This window comes from Lagenorhynchus albirostris, chromosome 17 (assembly GCF_949774975.1).
Source record: "Lagenorhynchus albirostris chromosome 17, mLagAlb1.1, whole genome shotgun sequence".
Lineage (NCBI taxonomy): Eukaryota > Metazoa > Chordata > Mammalia > Artiodactyla > Delphinidae > Lagenorhynchus > Lagenorhynchus albirostris.
In genome coordinates, this window is record NC_083111.1 from 79,103,244 (window position 1) to 79,124,038 (window position 20,795).

General features: G+C 45.4%; 1 protein-coding gene across 6 annotated transcripts in view; it reads right to left on the reverse strand.

The window, feature by feature from the left end:
• The window catches only part of TRAPPC9 (trafficking protein particle complex subunit 9), a 526,641-nt gene that overhangs the window by 483,162 nt on the left and 22,684 nt on the right, over positions 1 to 20,795 (reverse strand). For 3 of the 6 annotated variants that reach the window (XM_060127569.1, XM_060127565.1, XM_060127566.1), the window contains exons 2-4: positions 15,497 to 16,090; positions 12,985 to 13,005; positions 6,651 to 6,796 (exon numbers count right to left, since the gene is read on the reverse strand). In XM_060127569.1, coding sequence (XP_059983552.1) covers positions 6,651 to 6,796; positions 12,985 to 13,005; positions 15,497 to 16,080 — 751 coding nt within the window. In that variant the 5' untranslated portion in view covers positions 16,081 to 16,090. Of the gene's footprint in view, positions 1 to 6,650; positions 6,797 to 12,984; positions 13,006 to 15,496; positions 16,091 to 20,594; positions 20,715 to 20,795 lie in introns of those variants that run through there. The other 3 variants (XM_060127570.1, XM_060127568.1, XM_060127567.1) reach the window with 2 other exon arrangements.

Consider the following 20,795-nt stretch of genomic DNA (forward strand, 5'->3'; position numbering starts at 1 on the left):
CAGTTTTACTTCTTCTTTTCCAATTTGGATTCCTTTTCTTTCTTTTTCTTCTCTGATTGCTGTGGCTAAAACTTCCAAAACTATGTTGAATAACAGTGGTGAGAGTGGGTAACCTTGCCTTGTTCCTGATCTTAGAGGAAATGGTTTCAGTTTTTCACCATTGACAACAATATTGGCTGTGGGTTTGTCATATACGGCCTCTATTATGTTGAGGTAGGTTCCCTCTATGCCTACTTTCTGGAGAACTTTTATAATAAATCGGTGTTGAATTTTGTCAAAAGCTTTTTCTGCATCTACTGAGATGATCGTATGGTTTTTATCCTTCTATATGTTAATATGGTGTATCACATTGATTGATTTGCGTGTATTGAAGAATCCTTGCATTCCTGGGATAAACCCCACTTGATCATGGTGTATGATCCTTTTAATGTGCTGTTGGATTCTCTTTCCTGGTATTTTGTTGAGGAGTTTTGCATCTATGTTCATCAGAGATATTGGCCTGTAGTTTTTTTGTGTGTGACATCTTTGTCTGGTTTTGGTACCAGGGTGATGCTGGCCTCATAGAATGAGTTTGGACATGTTCCTCCCTCGGCTATATTTTGTAAGAGTTTGAGAAGGATAGGTGTTAGCTCTTCCCTAAATGTTTGATAGAATTAGCCTGTGAAGCCATCTGGTCCTGAGCTTTTGTTTGTTGGAAGATTTTTAATCACGGTTTCAATTTCAGTGTTTGTGATTGGTCTGTTTATACTTTCTGTTTCTTTTGGTTCAGTCTCAGAAGGTTGTGCTTTTCTAAGAATGTGTCCATTTCTTCCAGGTTGTCCATTTATTGGCGTATAGTTGCTTGTAGTAATCTCTCATGATCCTTTGTATTTCTGCAGTGTCAGTTGTTACTTCTCCTTTTTCATTTCTATTTCTGTTGATTTGAGTCTTCTTCCTTTTTTCCTTGATGAGTCTGGCTAATGGTTTATCAATTTTGTTTATCTTCTCTAAGAACCAGCTTTTAGTTTTATTGGTCTTTGCTATTGTTTCCTTCATTTCTTTTTCATTTATTTCTAATCTGATCTTTATGATTTCTTTCCTTCTGCTAACTTTGGTTTTTTGTTCTTCTTTCTCTAATTCTATAGGTGTAAGGTTAGTTTGTTTGAGATTTTTCTTGTTTCCTGAGGTAGGATTGCATTGCTATAAACTTCCCTCTTAGAACTGATTTTGCTGCATCCCATAGGTTTTGGGTCGTTGTGTTTTCATTGTCATTTGTTTCTAGGTACTTTTTGATTTCCTCTTTGATTTCTTCAGTGATCTATTGGTTATTTAGTAGCATATTATTTAGCCTCCATGTGTTTGTATTTTTTACAGTTTTTTCCTGTAATTGATATCTAGTCTCAGAGCATTGTGGTTGGAAAAGATACTTGATATGATTTCAATTTTCTTAAGTTTACCAAGGCTTGATTTATGACCCAAGATATGGTCTATCCTGGAGAATGTTCCATGAGCACTTGAGAAGAAAGTGTATTTTGCTGTTTTTGGATGGAATGTCCTATAAATATCAATTAAATCCATCTGGTTTAATGTGTCGTTTAAAGCTTGTGTTTCCTTATTTATTTTCATTTGGATGATCTGTCCATTGGTGAAAGTGGGGTGTTAAAGTCCCCTACTATGATTGTGTTACTGTTGATTTCCCTATGGCTGTTAGCATTTGCCTTATGTATTGAGGTGCTCCTATGTTGGGTGAATAAATATTTACAATTGTTATATCTTCTTCGTGGATTGATCATTATGTAGTGTCCCTCTTTGTCTCCTGTAATAGTCTTTCTTTTAAAGTCTATTTTGTCTGATATGAGAACTGCTACTCCAGCTTTCTTTTGATTTCCATTTGCACAGAGTATCTTTTTCCATCCCCTCACTTTCAGTCTGTATGTGTCCCTAGCTCTGAAGTGGGTCTCTTGTAGACAGCATATGTATGGGTCTTGTTTTTGTATCCATTCAGCCAGTCTACGTCTTTTGGTTGGAGCATTTAATCCATTTACATTTAAGGTAATTATCTATATGTATGTTCCTATTACCATTTTCTTAATTGTTTTGGGTTTGTTATTGTAGGTCTTTTCGTTCCCTTGTGTTTCCAGCCTAGAGAAGTTCCTTTAGCATTTGTTGTAAAGCTGGTTTGGTGGTGCTGAGTTCTCTTAGCTTTTGCTTATCTGTAAAGGTTTTAATTTCTCTGTCATATATGAATGAGATCCTTGCTGGGCAGAGTAATCTTGGTTGTAGGTTTTTCCCTTTCATCACTTTAAATATGTCCTGCCACTCCCTTTTGACTTTCAGAGTTTCTGCTGAAAAATCAGCTGTTAATGTTATGGGTATTCCCTTGTATGTTATTTGTTGCTTTTCCCTTGCTGCTTTTAATATTTTTTCTTTGTATTTAATTTTTGATAGTTTGATTAATACATGTCTTGGCATGTTTCTCTTTGCATTTATCCTGTATGGTACTCTCTGTGCTTCCTGGACTTGAATCACTATTTGCTTTCCCATGTTAGGGAAGTTTTCAACTATAATCTCTTCAAGTATTTTCTCAGACCCTTTCTTTTTCTCTTCTTCTTCTGGGACTCCTATAATTCGAATGTTGGTGTGTTTAATGTCGTCCCAGAGGTCTCTGAGACTGTCCTCTTTTCATTCTTTTTTCTTTTTTCTGCTCCCTGGCAGTATTTCCACCATTTTACCTTCCAGCTCACTTATCCGTTCTTCTGCCTCAGTTATTCTGCTATTGATTCCTTGTAGAGTATTTTTAATTTCAGTAATTGTGTTGTTCATCACTGTTTGTTTGCTCTTTAGTTCTTCTAGATTCTTGTTATTTGTTTCTTGTATTTTCTCCATTCTGCTCCAAGATTTTGGATCATCTTTACTATCATTAGTCTGAATTCTTTTTCAGGTAGCTTGCCTATTTCGTCTTCATTTATTTGGTCTTGTAGGTTTTTACCTTGCTCCTTGGTCTGTAACATATTTTTTTGTCGTTTCTTTTTTTTTTTTTTGATGGGTGGTGCTGTATTCCTGTCTTCCTGGTTGTTTGGCCTGAGACATCCAGCACTGGAGTTTGCAGGCAGTTGGACAGGGCCGGGTCCTGGTGCTGAGATGAGGACCTCCAGGAGGCCTCACTCCAATTGATATTTCCTGGGGTCTGAGGTTCTCTGTTAGCCCAGTGGTTTGGACTCGGAGCTCCCACCACATGAGCTCGGGCCCAACCTCCAGCCTGGGAACCAAGATCCTGCAATTTTCGTGGCGCAATTAAAAAAAAAACAGAAAGAAAGAAAAAAAGGAGCAGTACAATATCAAAGAATAAAAAACAAAATAAAATTAGAAAGATAAAAAACATATTAGGAAAAATAAAACTATAATTGAAACAACTGCAACAAAGTAAAATGAAACCACACACAGAAAAAAGAAGAAAAAAAAGAGGGGGAACAAGCCAAAAGGAGAGAAAAATAACAAAGTATAAAGAATAAAATAAAATTAGAAAAACAAAAGATTTGGAAAAATAAAAATATAAAAGAATCAACAACAATGAATCAACAAGGTGAAACAGAACCCCAATCTAAAAGAGGAAAAAAAATAACTCTTGGCTCTGGGGGTGGCGTTTAGGTGGCGGTGGAACTTAGGCAGGGGCGGGGTTTAGGGTGGGGCGGGACCTAGGCGGGTTGGGGGTTGACGTTCAAGCGTGGGGCAGGGCCTCTGCTTAGGACCTGCCAGAAGGGGAGCGGCAGCACGTGGAAAGGAAGGTCTCTGGAGCTGGGGTTCCAGGAGTTTGGAGGTGGGGCCCTGAGTGAGGGTGTGTGGGTGGGGATTAGGCCCAGCACGGTTGGAGGGGGTCTCCGAGTGTAGAGGTGAGGCCCTGGGTGGAGGTGTAGGGGCGGGGCTTGGGCTCTGCGCCACAGGAGGGAGGCTCCGAGGGCAGAGGATTGGGCCTGGGAGCCCAACAGGCTTCCGGATGGACAGGGTGAGCACTGGCCGCGTTCCTTTCCGTTCCTTTGTGCCCCTTCCCCACTGTCTCCCCAAAGGTCTCCCCCGTCCCCACTGGACCCCTAACCGTGGATGGGTCCCACTGGGTGTAGGAACTCCTCCCCTTCCCCAGCCGCCCCTCAGCAGTGCCGTCCCAGAGGTCCGGCCTTTACTTTTGCTCCCCCTTCCCTCCCTCCCACTCCCTCAGGACCCATGTGGCTGGAGGGGGCCTTGGTGGGCAGAGGATCAGGCCCGGGATCTCAGCAGGTTCCCAGGGGCCCAAGTGGGCAGGGGAAACCTGGCCACGCTCCCTTTTGATCCTCTGCCCTCCCAATGGTTCCCCAATTTCCCCCTTTGGGCGTGGGATCCCTTCCCCTCCCCCAGCCACCCCTCAGGGGCTCCAGTCCCGTCCCACCTCCACTTCTCCTCCTCCTTCACTCCCCCCACACCCCACATCCTACCCAGTTGCTAGAGGTTCCTCCCGTCCCCTTAGGTGTCCGTGGTCCCCCACCGGTGCCTCGTAGGTGCCCAAGTTGTGAGGAGATGCAAATTCCACGTCCTCCTAGTATGCCATCTTGACCATATTAAATTTTTTAAGGGATTTTTTTTGGTTTTTTTTTTTTGGCTGCGTTGGGTTTTTGTTGCTGTGTGCAGGCTTTTCTCTAGTTGTGGCAAGCAGGGGCTACTCTTCATTGTGGTGCACAGCCTTCTCATTGCTGTGGCTTCTCTTGTTGCAGAGCACAGGCTCTAGACACAAGGGCTTCAGCAGTTGTGGAACGTGGGCTCAGTAGTTGTGGCTCGCGGGCCCTAGAACGCAGGTTCAGTAGTTGTGGTGCACGGGCTTAGTTGCTCCATGGCATGTGGGATCTTCCCGGACCAGGGCTCGAACCCGTGTTCCCTGCATTGGCAGGTGTATTCTCAATCACTGCGCCACCAGGGAAGTCCCGACCATGTTAAATTTTTATGAACAACAACTACGTTTCAGAACAACAACAATATGGTGGAAGAGGGGCACTGTTTGCATTTTTACAATTTTACATGAAATTTCTTTCATGTCTGGCTCGAGACAAGTGTACTGGATTCTCACACCTGCTTCTGCCCTCAATCTGCTGTGATGTCACACGTCCTGGAGCCCCCCGGAAACCCCACTGTGCGTTTCTGAGGGACCAAGAGTGAAATAAGCTGGCAGCACCCGGCACCACCCACTCCACCCAGCCTTCACAGGAACCCGACCTGCCCATTATCACTGGGTGGGTCAGGTGCCCGGTGGCATTCTTCCCGGATAAGCACCTAACCTTCAGCTCTACTCCACCAGTCCACAGCAAGTCATTATAGACCTCTCCTTCAAGAAAACAAAGTAAAACTCCTATTCACCTTTCCCCTCCTACTTAACCCTTTATCTGTTTCTTGTTTCTTTGCATCTATTCCTTCTCTTTCTCACTTTTATCTCCCTATCCTCTTTAAGAAGCCAAATTATGAAATTTAAGTCCATTTTAAGAATTTATATTTTGTGTGTCCTATAGGACGCTGTTGATCTTCCACTGAAGAACCTGGTTACTTCATTCTGACTTGTATTTGCCACAGTGGCTGACGGGCCCTCTGACTGAGCTGTCAACCTCTTCCGGGAAAGGACCCTGTTTCAGCCCTCACTCACGCCACATTTATTTAACAAGCACTCACAGAACATCTACAATATACTAGATGATGGACACACACAGACCACGCCTCCCACTCCCACCTCCAGGACATAGCCCCTGAAGGAGAAAAACATGCAAACAGGCAGTTCCAGCACAGAGGGTAAACTCCACGCAGACAGGATTCTGTACAAGACCTGCGGGCGCCCACTGCGTGGAGGGGTCAGAAGAGGCTGTCCTTTGAAGCAGGTTTTCTTTTTTTTTAAGTTTTTTTAATTGAGATATGATTCACATACCGCAAAACTCACCCACTTAAAAGTGTACGATTCGGGAGCTTTTGTATATTGACAGCTGTGCAACCCTTACCACTATCTAATTCCAGAACCTTTTCATCACCCCAAAGAAACCCCATGCCCATCAGCAGTCCCTCCCCATCCCCCCCTCTGCCCAGCCCCAGTAATCTGCTCTTTGCCTCTAGATTTGCCTATTCTGGACATTTCAGATAATCAGAATCATATAATATGTGGCCTTTTGTGTATGATTCCTTTCACTTGACATGATGCTATCAGGGTTTGTCCATGTTGTAGTGGTATCAGTATCTCATTTGTTTTTATGTCTGAATAATGTTCCACTATATGGAGAAACATTTTGTTCATCCATTCATCAACTGACCTATGGATGAGGTTTTGAAGAATGAGTGTAAGAGGTGACTATCATGGGGAATGGCATTCTAAGCAGAGGGCAAGATGTGCTTTTCAAAAAAAAAAAAAACAGAGCAACAAGGCAATTCAGTGTGTTTTTGAGGAAAGTGCATGCTTGCTTCAGCAGGACTGCAGTGCAGGGCTGGGTGGGAAAGTGGCAGGAGATAAGGTGAGGCAGTTACCCCGGAAGACTCCCCACTGCAACCAGCTCAGCTGATGGCTTCCCCTCCCTCTCCATATGTTTTTAGAGCCACTGTTTCTAGGTTTTCTCTTATTTCAAGTAGCAGTTGCTGTAATTACATATGTGATCATCTTCATCAGATAACCTTACCTCCAAGCCACAGAAAGTCATTCACTGCGCGAAGCAGGTCCACGGACATATGGTAATGGACCAGGGAGTCCTGCAGCATCCCGGCCTGCAGGCACAAATCCCCCACATGCTTCCGCATGCGCCCTTGGCACCGCTTCTTGTAATGTCTATAAAGTAAAATGCACAGAAATGTATCATTGCTAATGCCCGACTTCTGCCCCAAAAGCACACTGGCTAAGCACTTTTCAATTCCCTCGCTACAAAAAAAAATGCTAAGAAGGCAACCTTAGGCTCCACAATTGAAAGCCAGCCACCATCATTGCCAGTTTATGAGCAAAGTTATTTTTTAAACCTAATAGGATACACGTATTTCACATGGATAATATTAGAGCAGCCTTTCTCTTTTCAAATTTTCCAATCACAACATTAGCACAAGAAAGTTTATGTTTCAGCTTTTTAAAAAAATCAATTATCTTCCACTTTCTTAACCTCAAACCTATTATTATTTTATAAAGAGAGCTATGCTGCATATTATAAGCCAACTGTTTGGCTTTTGCAAACAAGACCTTTATCGTCACTATTTCAGAGCAAGCTTTAATGATACTCTGAGAGGTGGGGCCTGGGACCCTCGCTAACAGCTCTTTAAATATTGGCAAGGATGTGCTATTAAATAATGCAAAAGCTTCTAACTCTGTATCAACTCAGAAACCAAAGAAACTACACCAAAATCCTGCTTTATCATTTTTAAATATTCCTATTCTTTTGAATATTAAATTTCTTAAAAGATAAGAGTTTTCAAGAAAAACAGCAGCTGTATTAAATTTCCTCTAACCAAGAAAGCAATCTTATCAAGAAAGAAAACCCCTATGCTAATCCAAAAGATGTGAAGTTTCTAGCTAAATGAATGTACAGATCTCAATACAAACTTAAATCCCATCAGATCTAACTCTGGAATGTAGCTTTTCTGTTCCAAATGTTCGCTGAACTAAGACCATCACGTAACACAGAGAAGGAGAGAAGAGGAAAGTCGGCTTGTCCTCTATCTGTTTTCTTCCCAGCCACAAGGCACTGCTAGGATGGCCCCCGCCAACAAGCCCTCCCTGTAAGAAAATACTGCATCTAAACTGCCCCACCATCCCCAAGCACACCCTACCATCTCTCCCCAACTGGTCACCTCAACAGCCCTCTAATGGTCTTCTAATGACCCGCCCACCCTGTACCACCCTCCCCTTCATCCCTGCTACACACACTCTCTCTCTCTCTCTCTCTCTCTCTCTCTCTCTCTCTCTCTCTCCCTCCCTCCCTCCCTCCCTCCCTCCCTCTCTCCCTCTCTCCCTCCCTCCCTCCCTCCCTCCCTCTCTCCCTCTCCCTCCCTCCCTCCCTCCCTCCCTCTCTCTCTCTCCCTCCCTCCCTCCCACTCCCTCCCTCCCTCCCTCCCTCCCTCCCTCTCTCCCTCCCTCTCTCTCTCTCTCTCTCTCCCTCCCTCCCTCCCTCTCTCTCTCTCTCTCTCTCCCTCCCTCCCTCCCTCCCTCCCTCTCTCCCTCTCTCTCTCTCTCTCTCTCCCTCCCTCCCTCCCTCCCTCTCTCTCTCTCTCTCTCTCTCCTTCCTCCCTCCCTCCCTCCCTCCCTCCCTCTCTCCCTCCCTCCCTCCCTCCCTCTCTCCCTCTCTCCCTCTCTCTCTCTCTCTCTCTCCCTCCCTCCCTCCCTCCCCCTCTCTATCTCTCTCTCTCTCTCTCTCCCTCCCTCCCTCCCTCCCTCCCTCCCTCCCTCCCTCTCTCTCTCTCTCTCTCTCTCTCTCTCTCTCTCTCTCACACACACACACACACACACACACACACACACACTGCCAGAGTGGCCTTCCCAAAGCACAAATCTCATTAGGTCACTCCCTCACTTCAAAGCCTTCAAAGTTTCCCCAGTACAGTTCTAGCCCCCACCCCCCCGCACTGCCTCCTGCGTTCCCCAGCCTTACCACAGTACCAAGGCCCCCAGTGACCACAGGGGCCACCTGACCCTTCGGTCTAGCTACTTCCCACCCACCTTAGGGCTCATTTCAACTCAGTTTCTCATGGAAGCCTTCCCTGCCTCCAACCTCTGCACCTGTGGGCCTCTCCCTCCCAAAGGTGGGCAGTGCTTGGCCTGCTTTCTTGCCGTGTCCTCCTGCTCTAACCAGAAAAGAATTCAGCGTCCAAATGCACATTTTCCTCCTCCATGACCACGACTGTGGACTTTTAATACGTGGCTCAGTTTACAAATACCACCATGATGTTGACTCAATAGATTTTGAATTAGACTTTTTTTCAGTAGACTCTACTCCTATCCTGTTAGACTAAAATTTGCTTTAAAGCATCCTGTCTTAACTCTCCAAAAAAAGTAAATTATTACATCTTCGTATGAACTTACAAAGGTGCACATCTACTGTAGCAAAATATAGCCCAGAACATTTTCAAAAATAAAAAGTGCAACCACTGTGATCAGAAACAGTTGGTTTTGAAAATACAGGATTTTTACAAAAAGGAGGCAGCTAAATATGCTCATAGTTTTTCATATTAAGGTCATACGATTCAACAAAACAATATAAAATATTCGAAATTATATAAAAATAGAATGAACCCTAATACTTGGGAGAAAATCTCCAAAATACCATACAAACAAAATTCTATCACAGATTTATATAAATTAAAGTATTTAACTCTCGAAGTACTATATGTCCCAAGGCTGGGTCATCTCAAGATTATGAGCAATTCTGTTCCAATCCTTTGAAAACACAGTAAGAAACAGATAAAGGAATTAAGTCAATTTGATTTGTAGTTAGCTAAACTACAAAATACTTTAAAATATTTTAAGCCAATTTTGGAATTTAGAATATAAGCTTTCTCATCAAAATTCTTTTTCCAAAAAGACATGGATCCTTCTTTCACGGATCATTTGAAAATGGTAATGTCACGTTTTTTAAGTCTCTCTAAAAGTTCAGAGTTCTTATATATACATTATTAGAATAGTCACATTGTGTGACCATTGAATATGTTTATGGATAAGGAAAAAAAACATACAAGCAAACAGTATAACAAAGAAAAATACAACATGAAGCCACAGTGGCAAATAAATGTAACATTAACACAAAATGTAAATATTCAAAATATGCCATAATTTGTTGTAAATTTCAAAACTAATGGTGAATTTCAAAGCCATGAGCAATAGAACTTAGCCAAAAATGTGAATATGCTCTAAATACTTCAAAGAGTTATTTCATTATTCTTACAAGTTATAACCACTGGGTTAAAGGAACTGGAAATAAGGATTGCTAGAAAAATTAAAAACCCGATAACCCCTAAGTCATAATGGCCTCAAATCAATCATACCTAAATCACAGGCAAAGACCTGCCAGCCTCCCCAGATAAAGGGAAAGGCATCCTTTCTAGAAGCTGTGCAAAAACACCTAACACACAGCCGCAAGCACTGTCACAGAAGGCGTTCACACTGCACTTTACACTAAGGACAATTCAACTACAGATATATGTTGTATTATTCTCATGACTTCTGATCAGATAAAAGAAGAAAATGTTTCATATGTGTGCAATTTGGGTACTATTTATGTGGCTTGTGGGAAAAAAGGGCTTGCTATATTCTAATCCAAAAACCAATTTACATGCAAAGAATGTATATATTCAAATCCAAAGAAAAACCAGAGCTGCTCAACAACAGTTTGCAATTAAAAGCCAAAGGAACTTGGATAAAGGTAATCTCTCTTTTTTTTTCTTTTTGGTATTATATAGTTTTAAAGGTATTTGCATAATTAAGTGATAGCTACAGCCCATGATTTTGCACTAGCATATTATGGACTGAGGAAACCTAGATTACGTGCATCACGCATAAACGCTGACAGGCGTCCCTTTGGTGGAGCTGAAGTTCCAAAGTAGACAACTTTATATTGTAAGACAGCTCTGAATAGAAAATAAGAAATGCAATGTTCTGTACTCAATTTCAGATGGTATATGGGCCATTAACTGATTCTGCATCTTGTCTTATGAAATCTTCCAATAAATCATCAATGTCGATTTCCTCCCTCTGAACTGTTTTATGCTAACGTTGGATATTTAACCTTCACTCCATAGAGAAAGCCCAGGCCTACCCTGCAGCATAGTTACATTCTGCTGAGGAAAGCAGATCAAGGGAGGGCTGGACAGTTTCCATTACAAGTTCGGAAGTTTCTAAGTCTGATGTTGCACCTGTGCGTCATTTGCAAGCATGTCATCATTGGAGTGAAATGAAGACCTTCAACACAGGGATGTAAAACACGCTGATGCTTCCTAACCATCAGACAAGTCTGAGCTTCATGACATAGACCTGCAGCACTTAAGTCAGAGCCTTTTTCGAAAGGCTCCAAAACTGATCCACTTTACCATTCCAGATGTAACAGGGAGGTAACAGAATTAGTAGTGAGAACACATCCTTGAAAGCCTGACAGGGCCATGCTTGAATCCTGCTACAGCATTTGCTAGCCCTGTGATGCTGGGCTAATGACTTAACCTCTCTGAGAAGGCTTCCCACTCTGGAAAAGGGGGCTGCTACCACCTACCTCAGATGGCATCGATGTGGCATGAATGAAATATGTAGGTGGGGAGGCTGACTGGTGCCTGATACAGAGCCTTGCTAGTTTCCCTCCCCCACGCTTCTCCCCTTATAAACTTGCATATTCCCCCTAATAAGTATCAAGCCCCTGGGATAGACTGTCCTATTTTTTGTATCCACCAGTGTAGTGCCTTACCCTTAGAAGGATCAAAACAGAACTGCTTCCTGCATAGTAACTATCAATGTTCTTAAGAGATTTGGATTTTTTTAAGTCTATTTTGAGGGGAAAGACTATTCCAGAACTATCCAACAGTCCTTCCACACGTCAGCCCCTCCTCCCAATGCTCATCCCCTCCGCCCTCAGATCCCCTGTCTGATCTGCCTTGTGTCCGTGGGGAAGATAGTCCACTGGACCGCAGGGCTCCACACCACCCCAGGTCTTCCTCCCTCCCTGAAAGAAGACCCCATCTTCTCCCCACTCCCACACCACTTCAACTCCAGCTTCTGAGTCTAGGGAGCCATGGGAAAGGCCCTGCACCCAGGGCACAGCCCAGCCATCACAGGATCCCACCCTATGTTTTCCAACCCAGATGGCCTCAACTTCTTGCACTTGCTACACTTACTTCTGTTTTGTCCCCCCGCCCCAGAATGAGATGGACCCTTGCAGAAAGTCTGGCCTATTTCGATGAAAGATGAAGGGTCCACATTTGGACCAGAGCATTAAAGGAGAAACAAGCCCTCCTGGCCAGCACGGTGGTGTGGCAAAACCCTTCCCCGGGGTGAGATGAACCCGGGGAAGAACGCGAGGTCCCAGGTCAGCCAAAGCATCTCCCTTCACAGCTGACCTTGGGCGATGGAGGTGCAAACTAATGACATGCCCATCAGTGGCAGACATTAGCCTCAACAAATAAAGAATCAGCTATTTCTTGCCAACGTGGGTTATAAGTAAAGGCTGGTGCAGGTAGGGCCTATACATCTGCTAAGGTAAACCACAGACCTGGCTCTGAACGCTTACTGGCTAAAGCAGAGAGGAAGCCATGATCACTTAGAGAGGCCCTTGTGTCCACCAGATCCAAACGAACTAGCTATCTAGGAGAAGGACATATTTTTCTGATACCTAGAAAACCTGCCCTCAGAAAGGGGGCAAAAGACTGGCATAGATTTTAGACTAGCCTCTGCCCCTTTATGACGGAAAGTTGCTCAGACAAAGTAAAGTAAATGGCATGGTCAAGGCGAAAGCAAAAGTAAATCTGGTGTCCGCTCCTCCAACAGCGTCCCTCCACGGCCAGCAGACCCCCAAGCCGGTCACCTCTTCACCGGTGACCACTGGCCAGTAAGCACCACCATGCACATCGCCAGCGACAGCCAAGAACCGCAGGCCTAATGCGTTCATTTAAAAGCCAGAATCAAGCAAGGTGCGGCAGACTTTGACTTCCAAGTTAAAATATCCCGTGAAAACCCCTCGGCCGGCAGCCGCCTAAATCAATTAGCAACTCACTTCCTCAAAACAAACAAACAAAAATTAGTAAGGGCTCATTTGTCACCAAATATAAGGAAGACCAAACAGGTTCCCCAAAGCAAGTGTTTGAATAGCTATCAAACATCAGTGGGCTATGTGCTAAAAAAAGCGAAAATTCGAAAAAATTAGAAAATAAAATGATGACCAGGATAATACATGGATCAAAGCAGCAGTTAAGTTTTTGTTTTTTTAAGCGATGAAGGCGGTAAGAAGGCAGCACAGAGGGAAATCTAGCTATTATCAATGTAACGTGTTCACAGCCTACCTTTTCAGACCCAATAACATACTCACAGGGCGGTATGAGAGAAAAAGAACAAAGGAAAAGAAAAGAAAGAGGAACAAGCAAAAATTAGAAACACACCAGAACAAAAATAACTTTGACAGCATGGTCAAGAATTGACGTGGGCTTTCATGAGGCCAGGGGCACACGTGGACGTTCAGTAAAGCCCACCCACACCTACGCCCCTGGGAAGGCTGGGGCCTCAGGTTGGCGGCACCTGCCGTGGAGCCTGTCAGCGCCTCAAACCAAACCTCCACCTACATCTAGACGTTTCCTTTCGAGCCACAAAATGCAATCTCATTTCAGGTTGGACACTTTTTATCACCCCTACCGAGAGCCGCAGGAGAGTTAGGCTCTGTCCCTGCACCTAAGTGTTGTTTTAAAAATTAGATAACTGAGACTAGTGAAAGCAACAAGGGATGAACAGTGACTGGAGTAGAATGTGTGTGAGTTGAGGTCACTGGCATCATCATCTCACTGAAGTGCATATGATGGCTGAGTGTTTATGGTACCGCGAGAACAGAATGGGCCCACCAGGAGGGAGGTTTCATTCACTCTGCATAAACCCTTGGGAATAGGGTCAGCCACCATGCACCAAGCACAGTATCCTGAAACTAGCTATTCCTGCCCAATTGTGAGCGCAGATTTCAAAAGGCAAAAACAAACTGGCATTCCCTGGTGGGTCTGCAACCTCAAAGCCAAGAAGCTGATGAGCAGAAATGTCACCAGTGCCTCGTCTGGCAAGGATAAGGCACTGGTCACGGGGTCAGGGCAGGGTTCCTGGCTTCAGCCACTCACCCACCAGTCTGTCCAGGGAGGGGAAGGCAGTCCCTGCCGACGCCGCAGGCACTGTGATGCTGTGTGCCCGTGAGGCCCCACCTTGTGAGGGATGATCACCAGGGCATGCACCCCACCTGACGCCCGGGGCTCAGCAGGAGGCAACAGGTGCGGTGAGGAGCTGGCCGGGAGCGGGCCTGGTGCTGGCAGCTCCGCCCCTCCGCGGTGCCTGGGCTCCTAACCCTTGCCACCTCGGCTCCAAGGGGAGAAGGGGAGTGCTGGCATGTAGATCACAGGGTCATGCGAAAACTAAGTACGGATCGTGGGTACGACATGCCTTGCCCTCTCCTTAGACCACACAGATGTGTCCGGGTGAGGAAATGAAAATTCCTCCAGACCCTGCCAGGCACCACCTGCAGGAGTGGCTCGGGGACTCTGTGCCTCTCACTCGTAGGGCTGCCTGGACTTTTTCCCTCAATTCTGTGACATCTTCTCCTCTAACTTATCAACAACCAGAAAGTCGGGTCTGACCTTAGGTAAGTTCAGGAAACCCTGAGCACCTGCTCTGCAGCGGGCACTGCGGCACCCACACCATGTCCCCCATCCTCACCTGGGAGACCATCGTGCGACCTGTACAGAGCGGGGAGGACAGACTCAGGGCCCAGGGCCCAAGGCCAGGAGTGACACAGCTACCCGTGCTCTCCCCAGCAAAGGGGACCACGTCTCGGCAAAGGCATGCGTCTCGTCCTCTCCTGCAGGAGGGACACCGCACTGGCCACACAGGGAAACTGAGCAGAGGGCAGAGAGGGGAAGCAGACGGCCCAGCAGAGCTCGTCTGCAATTCTGGTGACTTAATCACAGGGACAAAGTGAGGACTGAACTTTCCCTGCTCTGTCTGACGCTCCCTGAGACACAGAAACCATGAACACACCTTCCTCTGCATGGGGCGCTCTTTCGGAAGCCCCCATGGCATTTCTGATACCCTAAGCATAAGCGGGGGCTCCGGCGCTGCCGTGGCGTGGCCCTCTGGCAGGAGGAGGACCTGAGCCCTGCAGGCGCCCGGGGACTGGGAGGCAGGAGGCACGGCCCGACCCCCAGCTCAGCTAGCACCTCACTGGGCCGCCTCTCCGCGTTCAGCACCTCATCTGCACATTGAAGGGATGAGGCTGAATAACAGTCTTCACACTGTGCCGGAGGGCAGCGCCGTCCAACAGGAAGACAGTGTGCCACGTAAAAAGTCTTCTAGTTTGCACATTTTAAACAGTGAGAACCAAACACTCGCAGCAGATTTGAATAACGTGTTTTATTTAATCTAACACATGTAAAGTGTTATTTCAACATGTAATCAATAAAAAAGAAATACTGAGATAGTTTACATTCTTTTCCCTAGACTAGGTCTCAGCATCTGACGTGCATTTTACCCACAGCACGTCCCGGCTCAGACCAGCCTCCTCCACAGTCTTAGTGACAGTGGCTACCCTACTGGACAGCGCTCCAGGGGGACCCACCAGGGCTCCCAGCTGAAAAGGGGCAGTAAGTGTCCACACGAACCCTAAAAGGATTTCCCTGAACCAAAGGCTGTCCCATTTTTAAGTCTGAAAACCAGTGGACTGCACCCTTTTCCCCCCGCTCCCTTGCTTCTACGCTCCCACTTGCTTCTCCCTTTCTGGAGGTCGGGAAGCAGCCCACGCTGAGGAGCCTGGGCTCCAGGGAGACTTACCTACTATCTGTGTCCAGTCCCACGAAGTCCTTCTTCTCGAATGGGACGCAGAGGAGCGGGATCTTGTCCCCGGACTTGTCCGTGGCCCTGTCCAGACGCTTGGACTCAAGCACAATGAACAGCGACTCGATGAAGTCCTCAATCCTCTTCTCCACCGTCCCGCAGTCCTCATAGCCGGGGTAGAAGGCCACATCGGTGCGCGGCTGCTCGGCTATCTCCCCCTGCAGCCCGAAGACGAAGAGCCGCGAGTCGTAGAGCGTGGAGCCGTAGATCTCCTTCTGCACGTGGAACTTCTCGAAAGTCTGCGGCCAGTCCTTGGCCGAGAAGCAGTCTGTGATGGTGATGAGGCCCACGACCTTGCGGTGGGTCTGGAAGTCGCCCCACTCGTTGTTCTCGGGCGGGTAGTGGTGCCGATAGCGGATATAGAGCACGCGCTGCGAGTCGCGCACGCTGATCTGGCTAACGGACGAGATCCTCTTGTAGATCTTGAAGAAGTTCTCCTCCGAGACGATCCCCACGGGCTGGACCACCACGAGGAGAGTCTGGTGGTCCTCAGCACACTGCATGTAGTCAGGGACACTCATGGTGAAGACCCTGCCCAGAGAGAAAAAGAGGCTTTGAGGCGCACCGGGTTTTGCAGGCTGCCGGCGCACTCGGGGATGCGGTGATGCTGGCGTCCACCAGCTGGAAGGCAGGGTAAGCCCCAAGCAAAGCTGTGGGGAACAGTTTGTCCTCGGAGTTCTGCATATGGCTATCACAGCTCTTATCACAATCCCCTGCTCTTGGACCAGGCTTGGAGCTCCTGCAGAAAAGGGGCCATCTCTTGTTTTCTGTTTCCAACTCCTGGCCAGGCGCCAGGCACTGATGTGGAGTCAGTGCTCAGAAAGCTGAATAAATGACTGAACAACGGAAGGAACTGCTTCCCCAGCCCCTCAGCAGAACAGAATGAAAAGAACCACAGTGGAATCAGATGGTCTGGACTTGAACTCCAGTCCACTTGAGCTCCTGAACTGAAAAATAATGGCGATAATAAAACTTGCTTGCTAAGAAGATATCTGGATTGAGGAAGGCTGCAAATGCGAAGTGCCAGGCATACTGCCTGACGTAGAAGGGGAGGCTCTACACGGTTACTATCCCTCCTTTACGAACTGTGCTTCCTTGGAGGAGTTTTAATAACCTCTCTGAGTGAATTTTGTGAGATATAAAAAGAAAGCAACATCAACACTACTCCGATAAAAATTTAAAAAGAAAGAAAGAAAACATTACCTGATTCTCAGTACTGTTGAAGAATTCAATTAGATAACCCATAGGAAAGCATCTGGCCCGTAGGAGTTAATAAATGTTTGCTGAATGAATGAACAAACAAGCAAATGAATGCTGCCCCCTTCCACAGACTATCATAATGGCACTGCCCAGAAATGTGAAGCCCACGTTCCACCCCTGACTCTACACTAACAACGTCAGTGACCTGGGGCAGGCCTGTGTGCTTCTTTAAACCCCAGTTTTATCATGAATTAAAATGTGGATAATAACACAAACCTCAGAGGGTTAGTGAGTCAATATTCTGGTTTTAATATGGTACCATAACTTTGCAAGACAGTACCATTAAGGGAAACTGGGCAAAGGGTCCATAAGTTCTCTCAATATTATCCCTTACAACTGCATGGGAATCTACATTAGATCTCAAAATAGATCTCTTTAAAGCCTATTGAGATTAAATGAGCTCATTGTATCAAATAAGGAATACACCATACAAGTAGGGAAACGCCTAGCCCGTGAGATACACTCAGTAAATCTTTCCACTGACCTCACTGGTCTCTCCTACTTCAGAGTACAGGGGTGAGTACTCACGGCCAGAGGCCGCTGTACTGTGAAGCTAACAGAGCTAGTGGCCCCCACTTGCAAGAGCCCCTTCCATGGCCCTATATCTAATTTTGTCTTTGTAATTGTGTTTTCTTTTTCTTGACTAGGAACTCCAAATTGCATAGCCTTCGGTTCACCAGAACCTGACTACAGAGATCATGACAGCAGCCCTCCCAGATGAAACAATAAAAATAAAAGGCCATTTCCACTAGACCTCTGAGTAAGTCCAATGGCAGGGATTTCATCCTGGGCTGAGAGGAAGAGGACTGGGGAGGGAGGTGGGAGCAATTTGGGGCACGCAGATACTGGGGCCACCTACCCCATGCTGGACTTCAGAGTCAACCCTCACCCTCCAGGAGCTTCACAACACACCTGGACAGAGCAGCAGGAAAAAGATTTTTTTTTTTTTTTTTTAAGAAAACTCTGACCCGCTAACTGGTCTTGTTTCTACCCAGGACACAAAAAGCTTATGTGTATATTATCTCATGAAAACCTCTAAATAATATCACCCCAACTTTACACATGAAGAAACTGAGGGAAAGAGAAGTCGGTCACATTGTGCAAGATCACAGAGAGGCCACATCAGCTGCAGTATTGAAAGGCAGGCGCTCCCGCACCCCCACCCCAGCCCCTGCCCCGGCACTCACACTGCAAAGTGTGATACACTGGCCCCCGGCCCCTCCCTGCAATAGTTCTCTGCGGAGTCTTTTCTGCACCTCCTGGAAAGAACCAAAAGCACATCAACTTTCAACAAAGAGGGATGTCACCCCTTGGGGGACGTATCAAAATCTTAAGCATTGGGGTGGGTGGGGAGGGAGATTTGAGAGTTTTCTATTTCTAAAAGGTGGCAAAGATATTGAAAAACCCTTATCTAGTCTAAGCCTTCATTGTGCAGAGAAGAAGACGGAGGCCCAGAGTAGATGAGGAAAGGCCCTTATAAACAAATTTTGCTTCAGTGCAGCACCGAGCAAGCCCTGGACACTGCTGAATGGGTGCAGGATCTGTGCGGCCCAGGAGAACAAGTGTTAGAAAAAAGAGAAAAATCGTACAAGGTCCTCTCTCTACAATACCGTACAATCACGTTTCATCAAGTTTTTCCGTATTTGTGCATCCAAAATTAAGGTGGGCTAAATCAAGGTATAATAGGTCGTAGAAATCAGGAAGTTTGAACCGTAATGGAAATTCCAACCTCTACTGTGTCTTTTCCCAATTCAAGCATGTGCTCAGTGGGCACTCCCTGCACCTGGCCCAGAGTTCTCCCAGACACAGATCTTTATTAACATGTCACACATCACACACAGGCCCACCAGAAGAAAAACACCTACAGATAAGATGGAACCAATGCAAGTGAAAGCGGCCAACCAGCATGTATCATTCGCAAAAAGGATGCTGCTCCCATCAGCAGTAGGCGGCGGAGAACTCACTGCAAGCACCACGTGCATCGGGTTGGCTCCAGCACTGGCTGTCACTCTTTGTGACCATAAGTGAGTCACGTAGCTTCACTGAGGTTAGTTTTCTCTTTTGTGCAAGGCTACGGTTGAAACTAATGATATATAAAACCTCATCATTCACATCCCCAACATCTAGTGAGGACTTCCCACGTGCCAGGCTCTGTAGAGAGGAAAAGGTAGGGTCCCAGATATATCCATGGGTAGAAAAAGTTTATATCATAAAGATGTTCATTCTCCCCATTTTGATATATAGATTCAACACAATTCTGATTAGAATTACTATCAGATTTTTCATGGAATGTAACAAGTTAGTTTATGGTCAATAGCCAAGAAACTCCTGAGGAATGACCAATGGGGAAGGGCATTTGTCCCACCAGACATAACTGCTAATGGAACATAGGGTTTCTTTGTGGGGTGATGAAATGTTCTAAAATTGATTGTGGTGATGGTTGTACAGCTCTGTGAATACATTAAAAACCACTGAACTGTATATTTAAATGGTTGAACTGTATAGCATGTGAATTATATTTCAGTAAATCTGTAGGGAAAAAAAAAACCTACAGTCAGCACAGTATTGGCACAGGGATAGAGAGAAAAAATGGAAATGTCATCAAGCCCAGAACCAGACCCACACATGCATGGCAATTTGAAATACAGCTGAGGTGCCACTCTAGGACAGTAGGAAAGGACAGGCTCTCCAACAGTAGTACTGGATTACTCATGGTAATCCATGAGTAAGAAAAAGATGCATAACCCAATCAGAAAACGGACAAACAGACATCTTTGAAGAGGAAACTCAAGTAGCCAAGATGTGTACAGTAAGATGCTGCACCTCAATGGCGATCAGGAGACAGCAAATTAAAACCACAGGAATAGACCATTTCATACCCACCAGATTGACCCAAAAAAAAAAAATTATTGTGGTAACATATACATAACACAGAACTTACCTTTTTAAATGTAGAGTTCTACGGCATTAAGTATACTTACACTGCTGTGCAACCATCTCCAGAACTTTTTCACCTTCACCACTGAAGCTCTGTCCCCATGAAACACTAACTGCCCATCCCCCCACCCCTGGCACGCCCCCATCTACTTTCTGTCTCTAGGAATCTGACCACGCTAGACACGTCACATAAGTGGAATCATATGCTATTTGTCCTTTTGTGCTGGCTTATTTCACTTAGCAGAATGTCTTCAAGGTTCGTCCATGTTGTAGCATGCATCAGAATCTCCTTCTTGTTTAATGCTGAATAATATTTCATTGTGTATATATATATATATATACCACATTTTATTTATTCATTCATTGAAGGTCATTTGGGTTGTTCCTAGCTTTGGCTACTATGAATAATACTATTATGAACATGGGTATAAAGATAAAATGTTTTAAGTATAAAAACACCACGTGTCTGCAAAGATGCAGACCAAAGGTAACTCTCCTGTTGGACAGGTGGCACGTATTCTGGCATGTGGCTGGCAGGTTCACAGAAGCAAGAACTGAAGAGAACGCAAATGTCCACCGTCAGGAGAATGGGTAACTAAACTGTGGTCGTTGAACACAATGAAATACTTTAGAACAGTGAAAATGAATGACCTAGAGAGACATTGCAGGAACAAAGATGAATCTCAAAAACATGATGGGCAAATAAAGCAAGTTGTGGATTGATACAAGCAGCACCATTCCATTCATGTAAAGTTCAAAAACAGGCAACACTTAAACAGTATCTTGTTTACACATATGGCAAAATTATAAAGAAAAAGTAAATTTGGATAGTGGTTACCTGGGTGGCAAAGAGGAATGCAGTTCGAAAGGGAAGCAGTGGGCTTCAGAAGCAGTAGTTATGTTCTGTCTCTTAAGCTAGATGGTAGATCCAGCGGTGCTTGTTTTGCCATTCTTTAAACTGTACATACATGTTAAACATTTAACATAAGAGTTAAAAAAGGAAGAAGGGGGACTTCCCTGGCGGTTAAGACTTCACCTT